General features: G+C 41.2%; 1 protein-coding gene across 50 annotated transcripts in view; it reads right to left on the bottom strand.

Annotated features, from left to right (window-relative positions):
* MAP4K4 (mitogen-activated protein kinase kinase kinase kinase 4) overlaps window positions 1-19,269 on the bottom strand; it is a 188,650-nt gene that overhangs the window by 13,184 nt on the left and 156,197 nt on the right. For 18 of the 50 annotated variants that reach the window (XM_087863249.1, XM_045771683.2, XM_087863261.1 and 15 more), the window contains 8 exons: window positions 19,098-19,249; window positions 18,104-18,201; window positions 15,740-15,915; window positions 15,103-15,223; window positions 13,817-14,008; window positions 11,618-11,735; window positions 11,124-11,294; window positions 4,474-4,617 (listed from right to left, as the gene is read on the bottom strand). In XM_087863249.1, coding sequence (XP_087719375.1) covers window positions 4,474-4,617; window positions 11,124-11,294; window positions 11,618-11,735; window positions 13,817-14,008; window positions 15,103-15,223; window positions 15,740-15,915; window positions 18,104-18,201; window positions 19,098-19,249 — 1,172 coding nt within the window. The remainder of the gene's footprint in view (window positions 1-4,473; window positions 4,618-11,123; window positions 11,295-11,617; window positions 11,736-13,816; window positions 14,009-15,102; window positions 15,224-15,739; window positions 15,916-18,103; window positions 18,202-19,097; window positions 19,250-19,269) is intronic. The other 32 variants (XM_087863250.1, XM_087863254.1, XM_087863252.1 and 29 more) reach the window with 3 other exon arrangements.

Genomic DNA, 19,269 nt, shown 5'->3' on the forward strand with positions numbered 1-19,269 from the left:
TCCTATATACTTGCAATAAGCAGTTGGAAATTTGAAATTAAAAACACAGCACCATCTACAGAAGCACTAAAAAAGGGGTGGCCTGAGTGGCTCAGTCGGTCAAGCGTCTTACTCTTGATTTCGGCTCAGATCATGATCTCAAGGCTGTGAGATCGAGCCCAGCATCAGGTTCTACCCTCAGCAGAGAGTTTGCTTTAGATTCTCTCTCTCTCCCTCTCCCTCTCCCCCTCCCCACTCTCTCTCTAAAAAATAAATAAATCTTAAAAAAAAAAAAGCACTAAAGACAAAAAAGGATATACCTGTAAATCTAAAAAAATAACCCTAAATAAGATGTCTCTGAGGAAAACTAAAAAACTCTGAAAAAAGAAATTAGAGGAGATCAAAACAGATGGAGATATAGTCAGTGGTCATGGATAAAACTCAATATTGCTATAATATCAGTTCTACTCATCTAGAGAATCCATGTAATCCCAATCAAAATCCTATCAAATTTTTTAATACATATTGATAAACTGACCCTAAAGTTCATATGTAAAGGCAAAAGAGCCAGAACAGCCAACACAATATTGAAAAGCAGCAGCTTGGGAGGACTGATACTATGTGACTTCAAGGTTTACTATAAAGCTACAGTAATCAAGACAATATGGTATTAGCAAAAGGAAAAACAGATCAATGGAACAAAACAGGGAGCCCAGAAATAGACCCACACAAATATAATGAACTAATCTTTGACAAAGGAACAAGGCAATTCAATGGAAAAAGGATGGTCTTTTCAACGTCATTGCTAGACCGACTGGATATCCACAAACAAAAAAAATGAATTTATAGACTTTGAACCTTTCAGAAAGATCACCTCAAAATGGATCATAGACCAAAATATGAAATGCAAAGCCATAAAGCTTCTAGAAGATAACATAGGAGAAAATCCAGGTATAGTCTCCTTGGATTTGGCAATGACTTTTTAGATACAACACCAAAAGCATGATCCCTGAAAGAAAAAAACTGGTAAGTTAGACCTTATTAAAATAAAAAACTTTTGTTCTGCAGAAGACACTAATAAGAGAATGGACAGACAAGACACAAATCAGGGAAAAAAATATTTGCAAAACTAAAGGACTTGCATCCAAAATATACAAAGAACTCTTAAAACTCAACAGCAGGAAAAACAAACGACCCAATTATAAAACAGACCAAAGACCTTTAACAGATACCTCACTAAAGATGACATATATAGGAGGCAAACACCATGTCATCAGGGAATTAAAAATTAAAACAATAATGACACACTACTACATTAATCCAAAACACCACCAACACCAAATGCTAATGTGGATGTGGAGCAAAAGGGAATCTTCATTTGTGGCCTGTAGGAACTCAAAATGATACAGCCACCTCAGGAGACAGGCTGGCTACATCTTACAAAGCTAAATGTAGTCTTACCTTATGTTCCAGCGATCATGCTCCTAGGTATTTAATTAATAAACCCATGAGCTGAAACCTTATGTTTACGCAAAAAGTTGTCCACAAATATTTGTAGCAGCTTTAGTCATAATTGCTAAAATTTGGAAGCAACCAAGAGGTCTTTCAGTGAGTGAATGGAAAAACCAAGTGGCACAGCCACACAACATGAAAAGACATGGGTGAACCTGAAATACATATTGCTGAAGGAAAGAAGCCAGTCTGAAAAGGCTACATACTATATGATTCCAACCATGATATTCTGGAGAAGGTCAGAGAAAGTGTATAAAAAAAAAAAAAAATCAGTTGTTGCCAGGGACTTTGGGGGAGAGACGCACAGGTGGAGCACGGGGGATTTTCAGGGGAGTGACATTAGTCTGTACTGGTGGATCATTATGTGTTAGTCAGAACCCATCGAACTGTACAACACAAAGAGTGAACCTCAATGTAAACTGCAGACTCTAGTGAATAACAATATTAGTGTTAATATGGGTTCATCAATGACAACAAATGTACTATACTAATGTAGATAATAGAGAAAACTGGAGGTGGGGGGGATGGGAATTGCCTCCATTTTCTGTTCAATTTTTTGTAAACCTAAAGGTGCTCTTAAAAAAACGCAGCCAGACACAAAGAATGCTTACCGTTTTACTACTTATATCAATTCACTTCACTGAAGGTCAAACCAATCTAAGGTATTTAAAGGACTGGGAGGCAGCAGAGTGGGTACTGCAGGGGAGCTTCTGGGCTACTTGGGACTGTTGCATTTCTTCACCAAGGTAGGTGAATGGATTCTAGGTGGATGGATTCTAACTGTGACAATTCACTGAGCTGTATATGCTTACAATCTGTGCACTTTCTGTATTGTCTTATGCTTTAATCTTTTCAAGTTTTGATGACTTTTTGAACGTCAGAAAATATTAAATAAAATGTTAAATGAAACAAAAACCATGTAGTTTTATGTATATAGTGTTTCATTCCCATATTGTGATAAATATTTATAGGAATGAGGAGGAGAGGTGCTGGGTGGCTCAGTGGACTAAGCATCTCCTTCAGCTCAGGTCACGATCCCAGGGTCTGCTCAGCGGGGAACCTGCTTCTTCCTCTCTGCCCTTCTCCCTGCTTGTGCTCACTCTTTCTGTCACGCTGTCTCTCTCTCTCTCTCAAATATGTAAATAAAATCTTATTAAAAATGAGGAGGAAATATTAAAAAAATGTCAACAAGACTTGTCTCTGATATGGGGTAGCATTTTGTTTTATTCTTCCAAAGTTTTTTCTATTTTCGAAGCTTCCTACAATTAACATGTGTTACTTTCATGGTTGTAGAAACCATTACAAAAGAGGAAAAGAATACAGAAAAGTAGACCAAAAAATTATTACTGGTGTCAGCTTATCAGTGATCCCCATAAATCATCTTGTTCACTGGATCACAAGATGAAGTTTAAATCATTTTTAGCAGCAGATCTATTTTTCCTCTAATTTTAAACCTACTCCCCGTCAACACTCATGTTGTAAATGGCTGTTTTCTCATTTAAGTATGAGATGGATGGAGAAATTTCTGCATTTCAACAAAGGTCTTTTACTTACAACCAAAAGCCTATTTGAAAATTAAAATAACTCCGAGAAATGTTACATATAAACAAATATAACAAGCCTGAGTTCGCAGATGATTAAATCAAAATTACTGCTGGTTATTATAAGACCAATTTAAAGTATTTCAATTTTGTATACTCTGGACTCCAGCAATAATACAAATTATTAGGAAATTATTATCTGTGCAAAATGGATATGTATGCACAATGGTTAAGCTACAGACGTATGTGAAAAATGTTTACATGAGAGGGGGAAAAAAGGGATAAACTAAAAGACTTACAACAGAAGTAAATAAATTTCAGAGTATCTATGCAAAGAAACACTCTATAGCCACGTAAAACAGATGTCATGGAGAAATGTTTAATGAGATGGAAAGAGCAAGCTACATGATTTGGACAAACTAGAATGACTAAGATACAACCTCACTTCAGGACACGGTTACCATGGGCAGCTCGACAGGGTAAGGGGATGCTAACCGCAGGTACAAGAGTGTATTTAACACCTGTTAAAAGTAACTAATCAGTATGTGGGTGTTGTTATTATGTACTTATTCTCTCATTATTATTCTCTGTATGTTTGAAATGTTGCATAACCATTTTTACGCAGATTTTCCCCCTTTAAGTGTGTACTGAGTGTGTGTATGCTTAAAGATGAGGAGCTAAAAACTGAAGAGTCCCTAGATATAGTATCTCTGGATGATTTTACATTTCATCTCTCCTACTTGCTTATCTGTACTCGTTTCTTACTTTCTAGAATGAACATACATTACATGATTTGTATGAAAAAAATACTCTTTCTAAAAAGCAACTTATGTAAGTGTTAACCGATGTAAGAAAAAAACAGTATGCTACTTTTACTATCGTGGCAGAGCACAGTTCCTTCTGCATGAAAGAGCCCTGTGGGTGAAAGAGGGCACAAACCTACACGCTGGAGAAGCCACGTTAAGCCCGCCAAGCGTCAGGGCAGACAGCGGTCGCGTGGGAGAGGTCCACTAGACAGTGCATGTCCCTGTGCTTCTCAAGACTGCCCTCTGGAGGAGCCACAGGTTCAGTTCGTACTTGTCAGTCACATCTGAATACATTTTTCTATCACCTTACTGTAAAACCATGCTATGGTTGTACCTCATTTAGCCATTATGTCAAAAAAATGAGCTGGGGCAGCTGGGTGGCTCAGTTGGTTAAGGGTCTGCCTTCGGCTCAGGTCAGGATTGTAGGGATCCTGGGATCAAACCCCAAGTCCGGCTCCCTGCTCAGTGGGGAGCTTCCTTCTCCCTCTCCCTCTGCCCCTCCCCCTACTTGTGCACGCTCTCGCTCGCTCGCTCTCAAATAAATAAATAAATAAAATCTTTTAAAAAAAGAAAAAAAGGAGCTAATGGAAGTTTAGTACTGGGAAGTAATCCTGCTTTACTAAATGAACACTTACCGGATATTGTCACCAAGACATTCAAGCCTTCAAGGACATCCATTTGCTGAAATCGTCTTCGGTTGATCAGAGGATATACCTTCCCTTGGCCACTTCTGTCCAGCAGCATCAGGCCACTCTCTGTACCCACTAACAAATTCACTCCTGTTTCAAGGACACAGAAAGACCTGAATTTTACACTGTGCTTGGCAAACAGTCTAGTTGTATGGAAAGGATAACACCACCTATCTGGAAAAGAATGGTTTCCTTAATCATACACAAAAAGAAATGCTTGGCATATTCAACATCATGGTAGAGGAGTGGCAGTGAAACATTTCTATCTAAAAAAGGATAGGAGAGAAAACACACACACCATATCCCCTCAATCTCCTGAACAATCCACCAGTTTCCCAGCATGCTTTGAGCTCACCATCTCCTTGGTGTTACAGATTCTACATCTCATAAGCCACATCAGACACCTGAACAAACCTTTGTCGGATACCATGACCTCTTTGTGCTTCCTTTATCTGTCTTTATTGTCATCAGCCAACTTCTGGCACGAGCTATGGATAGCCACTTCAAATCCTTACCAGTTTGACTGATCCATCACTCACGTTAAGGTTTTCTTAAAGATGATAGAGAATGCTCCATCATCATCAAAAAAGAAACAATGGCACTCAGTCCTTTGTTCCTCAACTTCTCAGGAATATTAAAATACTATGACCGCCCCATGGGAGCAGTCCTGGCTTCTCTATGTGCTGCTGCAGTCCTCCCACTCTCCAGCTGCACTGAGTCTCCTTCCTGGTTTGCGTGCACTTTCTCTGCTTCTTAAAAGTAGATATCTCCTTTGCTGCGTGTCTGCTGGAGGAGCACCTCAGAACCATCAACTCCTAATTCCATACCCTGTCTACTTTTCTACCCGCTGTAAATTTCTACTGAGACCAACTTCTCAACTTTTGCCCTTTCTATAACAATACCACCATCAGCCAAACCGACCACCCAAACCAGAGAAGACCTCCTTCCTTTCCCTTTCCTCTGCTCCCACCCTACTTGAGGCATTGGGCACCCTGTAACGGATGGACAGAGACTTTAAAAGAGATTGTTATAATACCCTCCCTCTACTTTCTCATGGCAGCAATCAAAGCAATCCTAGTCTTCCTACAGTACTCATTAGGTCCTACCATATTTTCAGAACTACACACTCTCTGCAGGAGGGTACAAAAGCCTCAATTTGGCATTCAAATATCTCTGCACCTTGAGCAAACTTACTTTTCTCTCTTTACCATTCCCTTATTTCCCTAAATGCCTTGTCTCCTTGGTCTATAACCTTCACTGTTTAAACCAACTTTGTAACATGTAGCACAAATCACCTTATACTCCTACACAACTGGGCACATACGTGTTTGCATTGATTCCCTATACTGGCTAATAAACTCACTGAGACAGGAATAAAGTATTTGTGCTTTTACAAACTGCTCAATCAATAGTTTCAGGTAGATGGAAAGACAGGAAAGAATAGCATGAATTTCCTGAATCACAGGATCCATGTTTTATTACACAGACACACACACACCCAATTTCCAGAAAACTTCAAACAAACAACTGTAAAGGCAACAAGTAAACACCCTCCCAGCCCCCGCTCAGCTCTGTGCCTGTTCCGTACTGAGCAAGTGAAACCCCAACACCTGGAGGACAGTATCTACCCAAGCAATTCTTGTGAGGAAACTGGAAGCAACTTCTGGGGTCTTGGGGAAGCTAGGAACCTGGAATTCACATATGTAATTACTATCACTGCCATTCAAACTCAAATAAGAACTTCACCAACTAACAGAGTGCCACGCTCACAAGGACGACAGTTACCAATATGCCAGAGCACTGTATGCTCTAAGCTAACACAACACTGTCCCTGGAGTCCTCAAAAAATGTAAAACGTGTAAAGAGGTCCTCATAAATTCTAGACATCTACAGATTCCGGTAATAGTATGACCTGAAAAAAGTCCCTCATTAAAAATGTATTATGCATATGATGCAGGTTTCCGTCTTGCCCTTGCAGAAACAGTCTGTTTTACGAGAGCATGCCCTGTCTGTGCTGCCCCACATACACTTCTACCAAATCACAGGTGCTTTCCATCTAGTACGACGGTACTGAGAACTTGTTAGAGCCTGGAATACTATGAAACAGCTTCCAAAAATTTGAGGAAAGCCTCTTGAATTTTGGGGAAAAGAGAAAAATCTGAGTATTCACAACTCATCTAGAGTGATCCTTAAAAGTAAACAAAACTCTCAAAATATGATCAGTTGCACAGATAAGGAAAAAGGCTTATGAACGCGTATGGCTTCATTTATCACCTATAATTAAGATTTTTAGAATGTGCCATCCAGACCAGCCTTGTCCAACAGATTTTGTACCTGGATGTCCAACGTGTTAGCCAATGGCCACATGTGACTACTGAGCATGTGAAACATGGCTAGAGCAACTGAAGAACTCAATTTTCTATTTTAATTCACTGAAGTTTAAATAGCCACATGAGACTAGTGGTTATTGTAATAGCCAGTGCAGCTATTTTATTCAACAGGTAACACTGTGGCTTTGAACTGGGGCTCACAGGATTACACTTTTTTAAGACTTACAGGCCATCATGTTTTCCACGAAAAAGTTCTTTTTTAATAGAAATATCATACACATCAGATAATGACTGAATGCTAAGAAAAAAACTGCTGTCCAATTTAAAAACTCATTTATCATCACTGTAAGAGAAATTAATTCCTATGTAATACTCCACTCGTTTTCATATCATTTTACTTTTGAGGTTGGCCATTTTGTAGTGACTACCTCCCTATCAAATGTAGAACTATAATAGGACATTATTCTTAGGGTTTTCCCTCCATATACCCAGGTGAGATAATTCTAACTAGCTTCACAGTTACCTGAAGCAGAAAAATAAAACGTTAACTGACAGAGTTGCTTACAGATAGAGTCCATTCTAAAGGTTCCATTTCATGTAGTATTTCAGTATTTTCCCAATCTTCAATATCAAGTAGCTGAGAAAATACACATCAAGAACCTGGTAATAACTACCAGAAGTATGACCCTTTGAAATCTTACATTATTTGTGGTTTCCAAAAATAAATAGCATCCAAACATCTATCCAAACATCAATGAAGATTTTACAGTAATGAATTAATAAAGGAATAAAAGACAAAGCTGAAAAAAATCTATTCATGAACACAAAAAATGCATATATTTTGGCACTTACACTCCTTGTAATTCTTCATTATATATTTCTAAGAACTGGGTAATTTTGTAAAGTACTGAGTGTTAGCAGTCAAAGGAATATTGACAGTCACTGGAAAATAACCACCTTGGAAATTATAGGCCTATGAAAAAAATTAAGCTGTATGATGCAATAACCTTTTATAAATATGCTTTTTTTTTTAAAGATTTTATTTATTTATTTATTTGACAGAGAGAGACAGCCAGCAAGAGAGGGAACACAAGCAGGGGGAGCGGGAGAGGAAGAAGCAGGCTCATAGCAGAGGAGCCTGATGTGGGGCTCGATCCCATAACGCCGGGATCACGCCCTGAGCTGAAGGCAGACGCTTAATGACTGCGCCACCCAGGCGCCCCTATAAATATGCTTTTTAAACCTTTCAACTGTTAGATATAATTAAACTTTAAATGCTACTTGCTCAAAGGTAAGCTGTACTAGGCAATACAATTGTATTCACAGGAATCTGGTGTAGGTTGATAGGAAAAATGGCTAAGAGCTCTATAACATGTGATTTAAAGTTTCCTTTAAATTCTATGATGGCTAATTGAACTAACTAAATTCTATGATGATATTACAGGCAAAGCTCTATAGTAAAATGCAGACAGTTTACTATCAGAAGTGGGAACAGAGGTGCCTGGCTGGCTCAGTTGGTAGAGCATGTGACTCTTGACCTCAGAGTTGTAGGTTTGAGCCCCACGATGGGTGTAGAGATTAAAAAAAAAAAAAAAAAAAGAGAGTGGGAACAATGATTTTCAAAATATGTGTTAAAATAATCCTGGCTGCAAATGGGAAAACAGTCTTATTACAAAAATATAATAAATAGGGGCACCTGGGTGGCTTAGTCGTTAAGCGTCTGCCTTCAGCTCAGGGCACGATCCCAGGGTCCTGGGATTGAGCTCTGCAATGGGCTCCCTGCTCTGCTGGGAGCCTGCTTCTTCCTTTCCCACTCCCCCTGCTTGTGTTCCCTCTCTCGCTGGCTGTCTCTCTCTCTGTCAAATAAATAAATAAAATCTTTAAAAAAAATTTATATATATATATATATATATATATATATATATATATATATATAAAATAAATATATAGCAACTCAGAAAACAAAAGGCAGTTATGTAACATGATTAAAAAAGAATGCTTGAGGGGCGCCTGGGTGGCACAGCGGTTAAGCGTCTGCCTTCGGCTCAGGGCGTGATCCCGGCGTTATGGGATCGAGCCCCACATCAGGCTCCTCTGCTATGAGCCTGCTTCTTCCTCTCCCACTCCCCTGCTGTGTTCTCTCTCTTGCTGGCTGTCTCTATCTCTGTCGAATAAATAAATAAAATCTTAAAAAAAAAAAAAAAAAAAAGAATGCTTGAGGCTGGTCATCAGACCTTAAATGCGTCACCATTTCAAAGTAATACTGTAGTGCCCTCTAAATTTTCTCCCCTTGTCGGTCTACCACTCTCACAGTACATGTTTTAACGTTTCTAGGTCCAAGTCTTTGAAAGGCTTATTTTTAAACTTAACTTAAAAGGCTTATTTTTTTAACTTACCTTTTAGCTTAGCTATCACAGGCAGTTTAAGGAAACCTACCACCGATGTGCCCCAAGCCACGGAACAATTCAAATATATCAATTTACAGAAACAGATTTCAACTTTAAGTCATCTGCCTATCTTTCCTTTCCACATACTCATAAAATGGAAAGTTCCACTGCATTTTAAAAAACACAAGCTCAAGATACTCTCTTCTCTGAGGTATTAGAGAAGTTAATTAGGAAAAAGAAGGATTTTAGTTAAAAAATCATTTAATGGCACAAAATGGGGTCTAGCACTTTGCAGGACAGGAGAGGAATATAAAGTCAGTGTAAGACGGCTACCAAGTACAAACATTCTAGATAAAAATTACTTCAGCAATTTCCAAAGAATTAACTTACTTAACATAATTTCTATATGAAATATAGTATAATGAATTTTGATGATATATACTCCCCCCACAAAGGGACTTCAGAAAGAACAAACATGATGGAATTCAGCCCCGTGATGAGATCACAACTGGCATTCACAGAGCAACACTTCACAGTGCCATGCGGTGACAACGTTGTGACAGCTGCCTTACGTGATCCCAGTAATCCCCTCAAAGTGGCTACTGTTACCTTTGCCTAAGAGATTAATACAGGAAAGGCCTTATGATCATTAGGGGACTTAAGATACTCAGTGGTGACACGGACCAAAATCCAGAACCCAAAGAGTGAAAGAGAAAGTAGGTGTGTCTGCAAAGGGGAGAAGACTCTCCTGAACCCCTTGGGAGATGGCCGAGTGGGAGCTTGGGAAAGGAGCAGGACAGAAGTCAACGGACAGATGAAGGAATAAAAGGCGGATGAGGAAGAACTTTTAACAAGTTAACGAGACCCCCTCTTCAACAACAGGAATGAGGAACACCTCGAGGTTCAGGAGGTGAATGCTGGGGCCCTCACGTCAGCCTCAAGTCTTGAGGCTGAGCAAGGTTGGGGGCGGCGAGCGAGGGGTAAGGTGGGCGTGGACAGGAGGGATGATTTGGTCACTGGGGACGCAGAGGTCATCACGAACACTCTTAACAAACAACACATTGAGGTCAATGTGCTGTGTACTCAAACCAAAATGGACTGCACGTCTTCTGTCCACTTGCGCTTTCATTGTCAAGGGAGGAAGAAACAAACTAGAAACAGGGTCCCTGCTAAAAACAGCTGATTTCGGGGTTTAGGCAGGAGGAGAACAAGAACAAAGTGTGGGACTGGAAGACAAGGTAAGGTCAAGAGCAGGGTCTATCTGTGGGAGTGAGGAAGGTGATGGCCCAGGGGTGACAGAAAGGCCAGCCTCAGAATGAGAGAGGACAGAGTCCTTGCGTGGTGGCCTCCCCAGGCATAGCCTCTTGTGCTGTCGTAAGCTGTGAAGAGGCTGCACCAACACCGTGGAGATGGAAGAGGGAAAGGCGGCGCCACAGTCTCCTTCTGCACACTGTGGCCCATGGCAAACTGATTTTGAAAGCCTCGTTTCCATGATAGGCCCAAGTCATGAAGAGCAAGGAAAAAATGTTCAACAGAAACATTTAAAAAGCAATCCAACACACTTCGTCATTCTCCCTATAAATAAGGACCAAATCAAATGTCTTTCTCATCTGTTTACGTTTTTCTTTCTGTGAAGGAATGGGAGATTAGTCCTTCATTCCATTATTCGGTGGCTGAAACAAATGCAAGCCCACACACGCACCTGCATGATTCTGCAGGAGAAGGTAACAAGGGCGGGCATCAAGGAAGTCTTCCAACTTACCTGTCAACAACTCTTTACGAAATCCCCAAACTGTCTAAAATAGTACCTTCTCTAAAAGACCAGTCCACCCTTCAGGAAAATAAAAAGATGACATCAGAGTAGCAGTAAGATACCTACCCCACAAGGCAGCACACAGAATCTCGGAGTTAAATCTCTTCTTATATTTACGAATCTCTGGGGTGTCACTCTGTGGCCTAGTGTTGGTTGGATTCACATTGACCACTGAGCCCTTCCGGGTAGGATCTTGCCTTATGGCTTCTGGTCTCATTCCATCACAGGAAAATCCCACTAGAACACAGTACACTTGAAATTATTTTCTGCACACGCAAACACGGCACCTGCCTCCCTCCCCTGCTACACCTCAAGTAAATATTCCTATGTTATAACCAACTCTTTGTCAAGGAAAAGAAATTTGTAAGAAATGTATATGGAAAAAGGAAACTGACTATGCAGCTCATTGCAAATAAGGCAATGCAAGCGGGATGGATGTTTCTGTATCCAAGGTCTGTGCCTGCAAACAACCACCATGCCATGCCTAAGCCACCAGAAAGAGCAACACAAAGTGACCGAGTCCTGTTTGACAGCTGCTTTCTTGTTGCTAGTTTACTTACCCACAGAAGTCACTGTTGTCCCACTAGATGGAGAAATCTGTAGTAATCTGGGGTCTATAAAAGGTGTAAAGGAGGAGGAAGATTTGTGTTTCTGGAGTGTGCTACTAGCGGACTGAGTCTGCAATGTAAATTTCAATTTTATTAATACAAATGACATTAAAAAGATGAACATAAAACATTTCAATCCACTTCTGTACTGCACGGTTTCCCACTAGGAAGCCCTATCCCTCCTACATCATTCCCCCCAGATGCTCTCAGGGGTGCCTCTGCATGTGCACAACACACCCCACCAACAGGCTGTTCAACCTGGAACCACCAAAAGAGCTACATCTCTTCTCAGAAATACTGCTCATCTAAGATAGGAATGCTGCGAGCTACCAACAAAATCTGTACTTCGTGCTCCTAGTTGTTTTTTTTTTTTTAATAAATAATTATAATAAAAACTCCTAAAGGAGGTTTGAAATGTCTATCTCAGTTCGTCAATTTCTGAATTTTCTCTTCTGCCCAAAAAAGGCCAATTAACCTCTGCTGGAATATTGGCCAATCTTTACTTTGTATTATTCATTTTAACATGAGCCTCTTGCCAGAAAGCTACAGAAGCTTTGGCTACCACCGTTTCAGGTGCATCATCAGTAAACCCATATCGGACAGGGGCTCATTAGTGAAAGGTGCAAATGACAAGATATGGCACATACTTTTGCTCTTTGAGGAGCACTAGTGTTTTGGTTAATAGTGTAACTTAAGACAAAAATAAAAAAAACAACACAAAGAAAGTGAAACAAATTGTTAAGTGGAAATGTAATGACAATTAAAAACAAAACAAACAGAAAAATAAACTTGCCAGTTTAGTGAGTTAAGGGTTATAGTAAATGCTGTACATTAGAGCAAAATGGAGCCAAGTTTAAATATAAATATAAGGAGAAATGTGAGTGTAGGTGGGATATATCACTGGAGAAAAAAGAACACTTCTGATCAAGTGTTTTTTAGTCCTGAGACCTTTCCCGCCCTCCATGGGCAGCTAAAAGTCACCATGTCCTAGAACCCGAGCCCGCCTAGGCTCCCAGGCTCTCTCCCTTCCACTTGACATAGCCACCTGCTGGCAAGCTTCCCACCCTGTGCTATGACCAACGGCCAGTCCATCCAATGGCCAACCTTATGCAAGCCCACCTTAGAAGCAGTTGACTTGCCCTTGCTCCTCGGGGGGAGAGGATTACTCTGAGTCTTTCTAAAAAGGGAACTAAAATAGGAGCAGGTAGAGACAGGCTGGCCATTAAATGTTTACATTAACAAGATTGGCTGAAGCTACGTGCCACTTTCAACCTCCTTCAACTGTTAGGCAGATGCATTTAAACCAAACCTCCCAAGAAATCAAACCACGTGTGTAATGCAGTACAGGGTGCTCAAGGTGGACTCTGTCACTGCACTGGGGGCATAATCTTGTTCTAAAGAGCAAAGCATCACCCACCGAGCACCCAGACTGAGCACCACAGCCAAGCCTTCAAACGAGCACACAGGATTTCCCACTCCAAATTGTAAATTAAAAGCATGCTCAGACCTTTGCTCTTCTTAGCATCCTAATTTCCTAGATTCCCCTGAAAATCATTTGGCCTTTTCTTAAACTCTGAGTGATTGTGAATTTCAAGGAAAGAAGTCCTTTTAACAGGGTTGGTGAAAACAAATGATTAACCAACCAACCATCTCCCCCCATCAAAAACAAAAAGCAATCCAGCCCTGTTTGAAGGAGATTCCTGTAGAGGGTAACGAGTGTGTCCAGGTAAGGCCAGGTCTGCATAACCAAATTTTTCTGTACTTTATTTGTCAGATAAAAGAATGAAAAAGGCAGATTCCACAAACGACTACAAGAATTTCATGCCAAATACATAATGGATCTGAGAACACAGCAATCATTTCATTTAGACTTTTAAAAAAATAAACTGAATAAAGAAAGCCATGCAACTACACTTATCTAGAGAAAAGTAAACAGTGAACTGGCAAGTTGGAGGGACATTGATCTAGGGTTACGGGATTTGTATGCAGATCTGAAACATGTTACTTGGGGTTGGGGAGAAGGGTAGGTGACAGAAGAAAGCGGGTGGGGAGGAAGGGGGGAGGGGCGTGGGAAAAGTCTCCTCTGCAAACTAGCTACTAGGCAGTGCTGGTCGAACCCTAGGAAAGCAGCCAGCTTGGTGCGAGACATACCTCATTAGTAGTGAGCTTGTCCTGGGGTGTCTGTGGGGACATGGTGGGTGTCGGCTGGCTGGAGGATGGGGAGGAGGAGGTGGAGGAAGTGGAGGAGGAATGGCTTTGCTGTAAGAGATCTGGCAAGAGGTGAATGCGACCGGCAAAGCCATTGCTCTCATGATGGCTGGCGCGCTTTTGGTCAACTGTACTCTGTAGAAAAAACAGGCACACTCGTCTCGCTCAAGCGCTGCTGAAATTCCCTATGACCCTACTGATAACTGACTTCGAGGTGCTGTGTGACTTTTCAAACTCTGTTAAATTATCAAGGAAAGACCACAGGAAACTGGTCGGAATTGTTCACACTTCCTCACCGAATGCCTCGAATGAGCCAACAGAATTCAAAGTACCTCCTCTGGTGGCCACGGGACTTGAGCGTGACTGCCCAACCTGGTTTATCTGCCACACTAGCTGTTGTTACCAAAACCACTCGCCTTTTTTTTTTATTCTTTAAAAATCTTCCTGTCTAAAGCTCTAGAGAGTACCCTGTCGCTTCTTTGAATCCTGGTCTTTTCCACGTTCTTCCCACTTTCCATCCGAATGCATTGCCATTGCATGAAACACACTCAGGAAAAGTCCAAAACACTAGAAAGGCGCCTGTTCTATGTCATGGGAAGTGCATCACTTCTCTGTCTTCTAAGCTAAGAGACGAAAAGACAGTTGTAAAGCTGAGTGATCCGAACTGAGCACATCGGGGTGGTACACATTTAATATTCAACAAGTGAGGAAACTAACATTTTAGAACACGCAAGAGAGACCTCCCAACCCTCCTGCTCCACGAGGCCCTCCTGTGACTGATGAGGCTCATCCGCTCTTCCACTGCTCCTGCCTAAGGGCTGCTCCTGCTGCAGCACTGCGGACACTCAGAGCTGGGAGCTCTCCGCACAGCGTCCGTGGCTGCTCTGCTCCAGGCCGGGCTCTGCCGCCTCGCTCTGCAAGCCTGCTCCAGGGACTCCCTGCGGCTTTTCTACCACTCAGACACAGACTGTGAGAATCAGCGTGGTGCTCGAATGAGGGCTGCCGCAAAACATGCAGAGGAGCAGCAATGTGGGGTGGAAGACCGCTTAGCTACCTTCTTGGCATGCAGCACATACCTGCCTCCCTGGCCCCCGACACTCTACCCTCTGGGTCTTGTTAACATGAAAACAGATGATGATGTAGAAACAGCATGAGTGAGTGAATGAGCAAGTGGGTTAATGACTACAGGAGAAGCTCTGCCTCTAACAACAAAGAGAAGACACAGGTACCTGGCGGACGATGAGAGTGCCCTCCTTGGATGGGGTCATGGCTGGCTCACTTTCTACGTCATCATGGACAATCATGGTTTTCACTGATTCTGTTTCACCATTGCTCAAATTCAGAGATGACCTATTGAGACAAAATTCAGAAGTGAATGGCTATCATTCCATGAGTTGAGATCATCCTGTTTAGGTTCTTCACCTTCCCAAAAGCCTAAGATGAGGTCAGGCTACAGACAGATTTTCCTCAAAAAAAAAACCAAAAAAACAAAAAAAACCACAAATGCTCTTAGCTCTTCCCCTTCAACAAAGAACTTTCTGCCAGTATAGTTTGTTTTGAGCAAAAACATCTAGAATGAATTCTCATGCTTAATGGGGTGAAACCAAACTGAAATTTCCCTTTTGTCATATCCTCAAATTAAAAAGAAAAAATAAAATACGCTGGGGTACTGGGGAGAAGCACTGACACACATGTGCACACAAAGGGAAGGGGGAAGAACACGAAGGCTGCCTGCTGCTGAACCCAGGAGAACTCAATCTTAAATGTTCATTCAATCAGGATAGGTTTAGAAAAAACTGGTTCTAAAATGGAAAGAAAGTTCAGTGGAGACACTCTCAGCCTCTCTAAAATACACCAAGGACTGACGCTGCTCTGGTGTCCTCTGGTCCAGAGGTGGTTTCCTCCGCCCCTTCTTGTTCTACGTCATCGTCTTCCTCATCTGTTGTCCCTGACTCCTCACTGGATGAGGAGTAGTCTGTCACTTTGTGTGGTGGTCGCACATCTTCCACTGCTCGTAGCTCTTTGGCCAGTGCAGTCAAATCCTAACACACAGGACAAAAAAGAGAGTAAGACAAAGGGGCATGCGCGGGGGCAGTGGGAAGAAAACAGCAAATCATGAGACATTCTTCATTTTAACTATTGATGAAATAGCCACAACATCTATTTTGTAAAACTATTCTGTATTTACCAGTATCATAAGAAGGTGAGCTCTTAAAGCTTTTGATAGAAAAGACCAAAAAATGTAAAAAGATAGGGGGAAAAACAAAAAGCTAAAGATGTACATAGTTCAAATCTCACAACAATTAAAAAACATAATCTGCTTGGGGCGCCTGGGTGGCTCAGTCATTAAGCGTCTGCCTTCGGCTCAGGGCGTGATCCCAGAGTTCTGGGATCGAGCCCCACGTCGGGCTCCTCTGCTGGGAGCCTGCTTCTTCCTCTCCCACTCCCCCCACTTATGTTCCTCTCTCGCTGGCTGTCTCTCTCTCTGTCAAATAAATCAATAAACTCTTTAAAAAAAAAAAACACATAATCTGCTTATGATAGGCTAATAGTGCTTTTTAAAAACCCTAACATAAAATTCTAGGTCTACAAACATTGTGAGGGAAAATCCTTGGGAGTTCTGCCTATGTAACAAAGTCTTCTTTCAAAGAGATTATCCAGAAAGAAAGATTCTAGTTAAATTGGGCTGACTGAAAGTTTTTCTTTGGTGAACTTGTTATTTTTAACTCCACCTTTTATTTTAACAATTTCAGACCTACAAAAAGTGAAAAAGTGAGTATACTATTCATATCTGACTTCACGGAGTGTTAACAACTTGCCACATTCCTAAGAAGGTCCATGCCACAGGAAGTGAGAAAGCAGACGCAGCGTGTGTTGCTGTGGGCAGGAGGTGAGGCACTTCCCTGGCACCACCTGGCCCACGTTTTCCTGCAACACTGCCAACAAATATGCACATCAGACAGAAAGGAAATCTACTTTAAAAGACATTATTCAAAAGGAGCTTCATTTCCCATGATTCTTCCATACGGAGCTATTTTTTTTTTTAATTTTTATTGTTAGTCACTGTAGAGCACATCCTTAGTTTTTGATGTAGTGTTCCATGATTCATTATTTGCGTTTAACATACAGTGCTCATATGGAGCTATTTTAATACTCAATTATCCGCATATAATTTTCAAGTGTGATTATTATTTATACTCTACACTTTCATGCAGAAGTCCAAGGTTTCTACTTGGGAATTATATTTGAAAGTAATGACTTTTTTTTTTTCCCCTTTTTAAAGCAGGCTATGTAGTCATTTTTCCTTTTTCTTTTTAGCACTTCCAAAGGAGTTTCTTTCTTCACAGTTAAGAATATGTTGCTCTTCTTTGAGCTTGAGCCTCTGAAATAACGGTGTATCGGACCTTCAGTCTTACTATTTCATGATTACAACTGTGACTTTTTAAGAGGATATTTATAGAAGTTCTACGTAATAAGAATAAATATATGCAGCAAAGTCTATGTTAAAAAAGATAAAGCAGAAGCTTAGAACTTTTGAATTCTAGAAAAGAAAAGGCAAGTTGAGGGAGGAAAGGAAATGTAGATGGACTACAAGCTAATAAGCTCAAGAGGCAAGTGGAATGCTGCTCTGCTGCGGCATTTTCCAGAGACGGGGCTTACCACTTCGCCCTTCAGCACAGGAGCAGTTTCATTGAGCCGGAGAAGCCATCAGTGATGAAGAATGCACAGCACAAGGAAGCATGGGAGAAAGAAGGGGAGTGAAGGGAAGGACAGGAATCAATTCAAGCAGGAAATCAAAATTCCAAAAGGCTTACAATCCCACCATGGGCACAGTTACACAATCAGTTAATACAACAAAGATTCAAGGCCAAGTATGAGGGAGTCACTCACTCCCAGTACCAAAAGGCAGAATTTAAATAATAGGTGAGTTGAAGAAGAAAAATTCACTCTAAAAGCCAGTTTTGCAAATGCCCAACTTATCAAGACTATGTCAAGATTAATGCTGAGCAAAGAGATAAAAATAAAAAGGCTTTTCTCTCTTCTGTACTTTAAAAAAAAAAATGACTACAACAGTGAGGTGGGGTGTGCACAAATGTGCCTCAGGACATGGCATTCTTCCTAATTCCTCAAATCAGTGTTTGGGACTGCAGGCCTCTTGACTATGTATTTTTAATAGAAAGATCTCACTCAAGCTTAGAATAAGTAAAACTGGTTTTGTATAATTCTTACAGCAGGTTTGAGAGGTCTGAAAACTTCTTTCTTTTCTTCAGGCTTTTTCACTGCATTTTCTAGGCGCTGAGATGGAGAGCCTTCAGATTTGGATGATGCTGTGAAATTCAAGAAAGACAACAAAGGCAGAAACAGATAAACAAAGAGAAGTGTGTCACAAATCTGACCTAGCCCACCTAGCCTTTGTTTCTTTCCCCTTCCCTCCCGCCCACTTCTGGTAGCCCCACTCAAAGCAATCTCCACAGGCAGATCTGACTCTGCTTAACATGTATTCACAATACCTTGTTACACTATGTCAATAATATAATAGAGGAAATTTTCTTTTTTTTTCTTTTTTTTTTTTTTAAAGATTTTATTTATTTATGTGACAGAGAGACAGCCAGCGAGAGAGGGAACACAAGCAGGGGAGTGGGAGAGGAAGAAGCAGGCTCCCAGCAGAGGAGCCCGATGTGGGACTCGATCCCGGAACACCGGGATTACGCTCTGAGCCGAAGGCAGACGCCTAACGACTGCGCTACCCAGGCGCCCCAATAATATAATAGAGGAAATTTCATTAGCTTATTATTTTGAGGGTTAAAATAACCAATAATGATGACAGCACTGACGGGAGTCTATATGAAAGAAGTGGGTTCAAATCTCAGCTTGGACATTTAGCTAATCACCTTGGACAAATTACTTAACCTCACTAAACTGCAGTTGCTTTAATTTGTAAAATGGAGACACAATACATCTCTCTCTCATGAGGTTCTTTTAAGGATTAAATGAGATAATGCATATAAAGTGCTCACAGTACTAGGCATGTGTAAGCTCTCAAAAGTGAACTGTTTTATTAAAATTATGGTATCATTAGCACCCTGCCCTGAAACACTGTTTTGTAATATGCAGCTGTGAAAAAAACCACAGGCGTTTTTACATGATTGAAAAGGATCTCCAATATACTGATCATATAGCCCAATATAGTTAGTGGGGAAAGGGAAAAGCAAAGGTGTCCTACATCTCACTCTGAAGCGCTCCCCAGAGCCACTCTGAGACCCAGGGTGGGACCCAGGCTGGGATCCTGAGTTGCTGGACCCCGAGGAGCTGCCACTGCCAGGCCTGGGCACCAGCTTCTCCACTCTCTCCCACAGCAGCCTGGGCTCAATACTGCTGTTAGAAAAGAAGAGAGA

This window comes from Ursus americanus, chromosome 7 (genome assembly GCF_024610735.1).
Source record: "Ursus americanus isolate L20-20 chromosome 7, mUrsAme1.1.p, whole genome shotgun sequence".
Classification (NCBI taxonomy): domain Eukaryota; kingdom Metazoa; phylum Chordata; class Mammalia; order Carnivora; family Ursidae; genus Ursus; species Ursus americanus.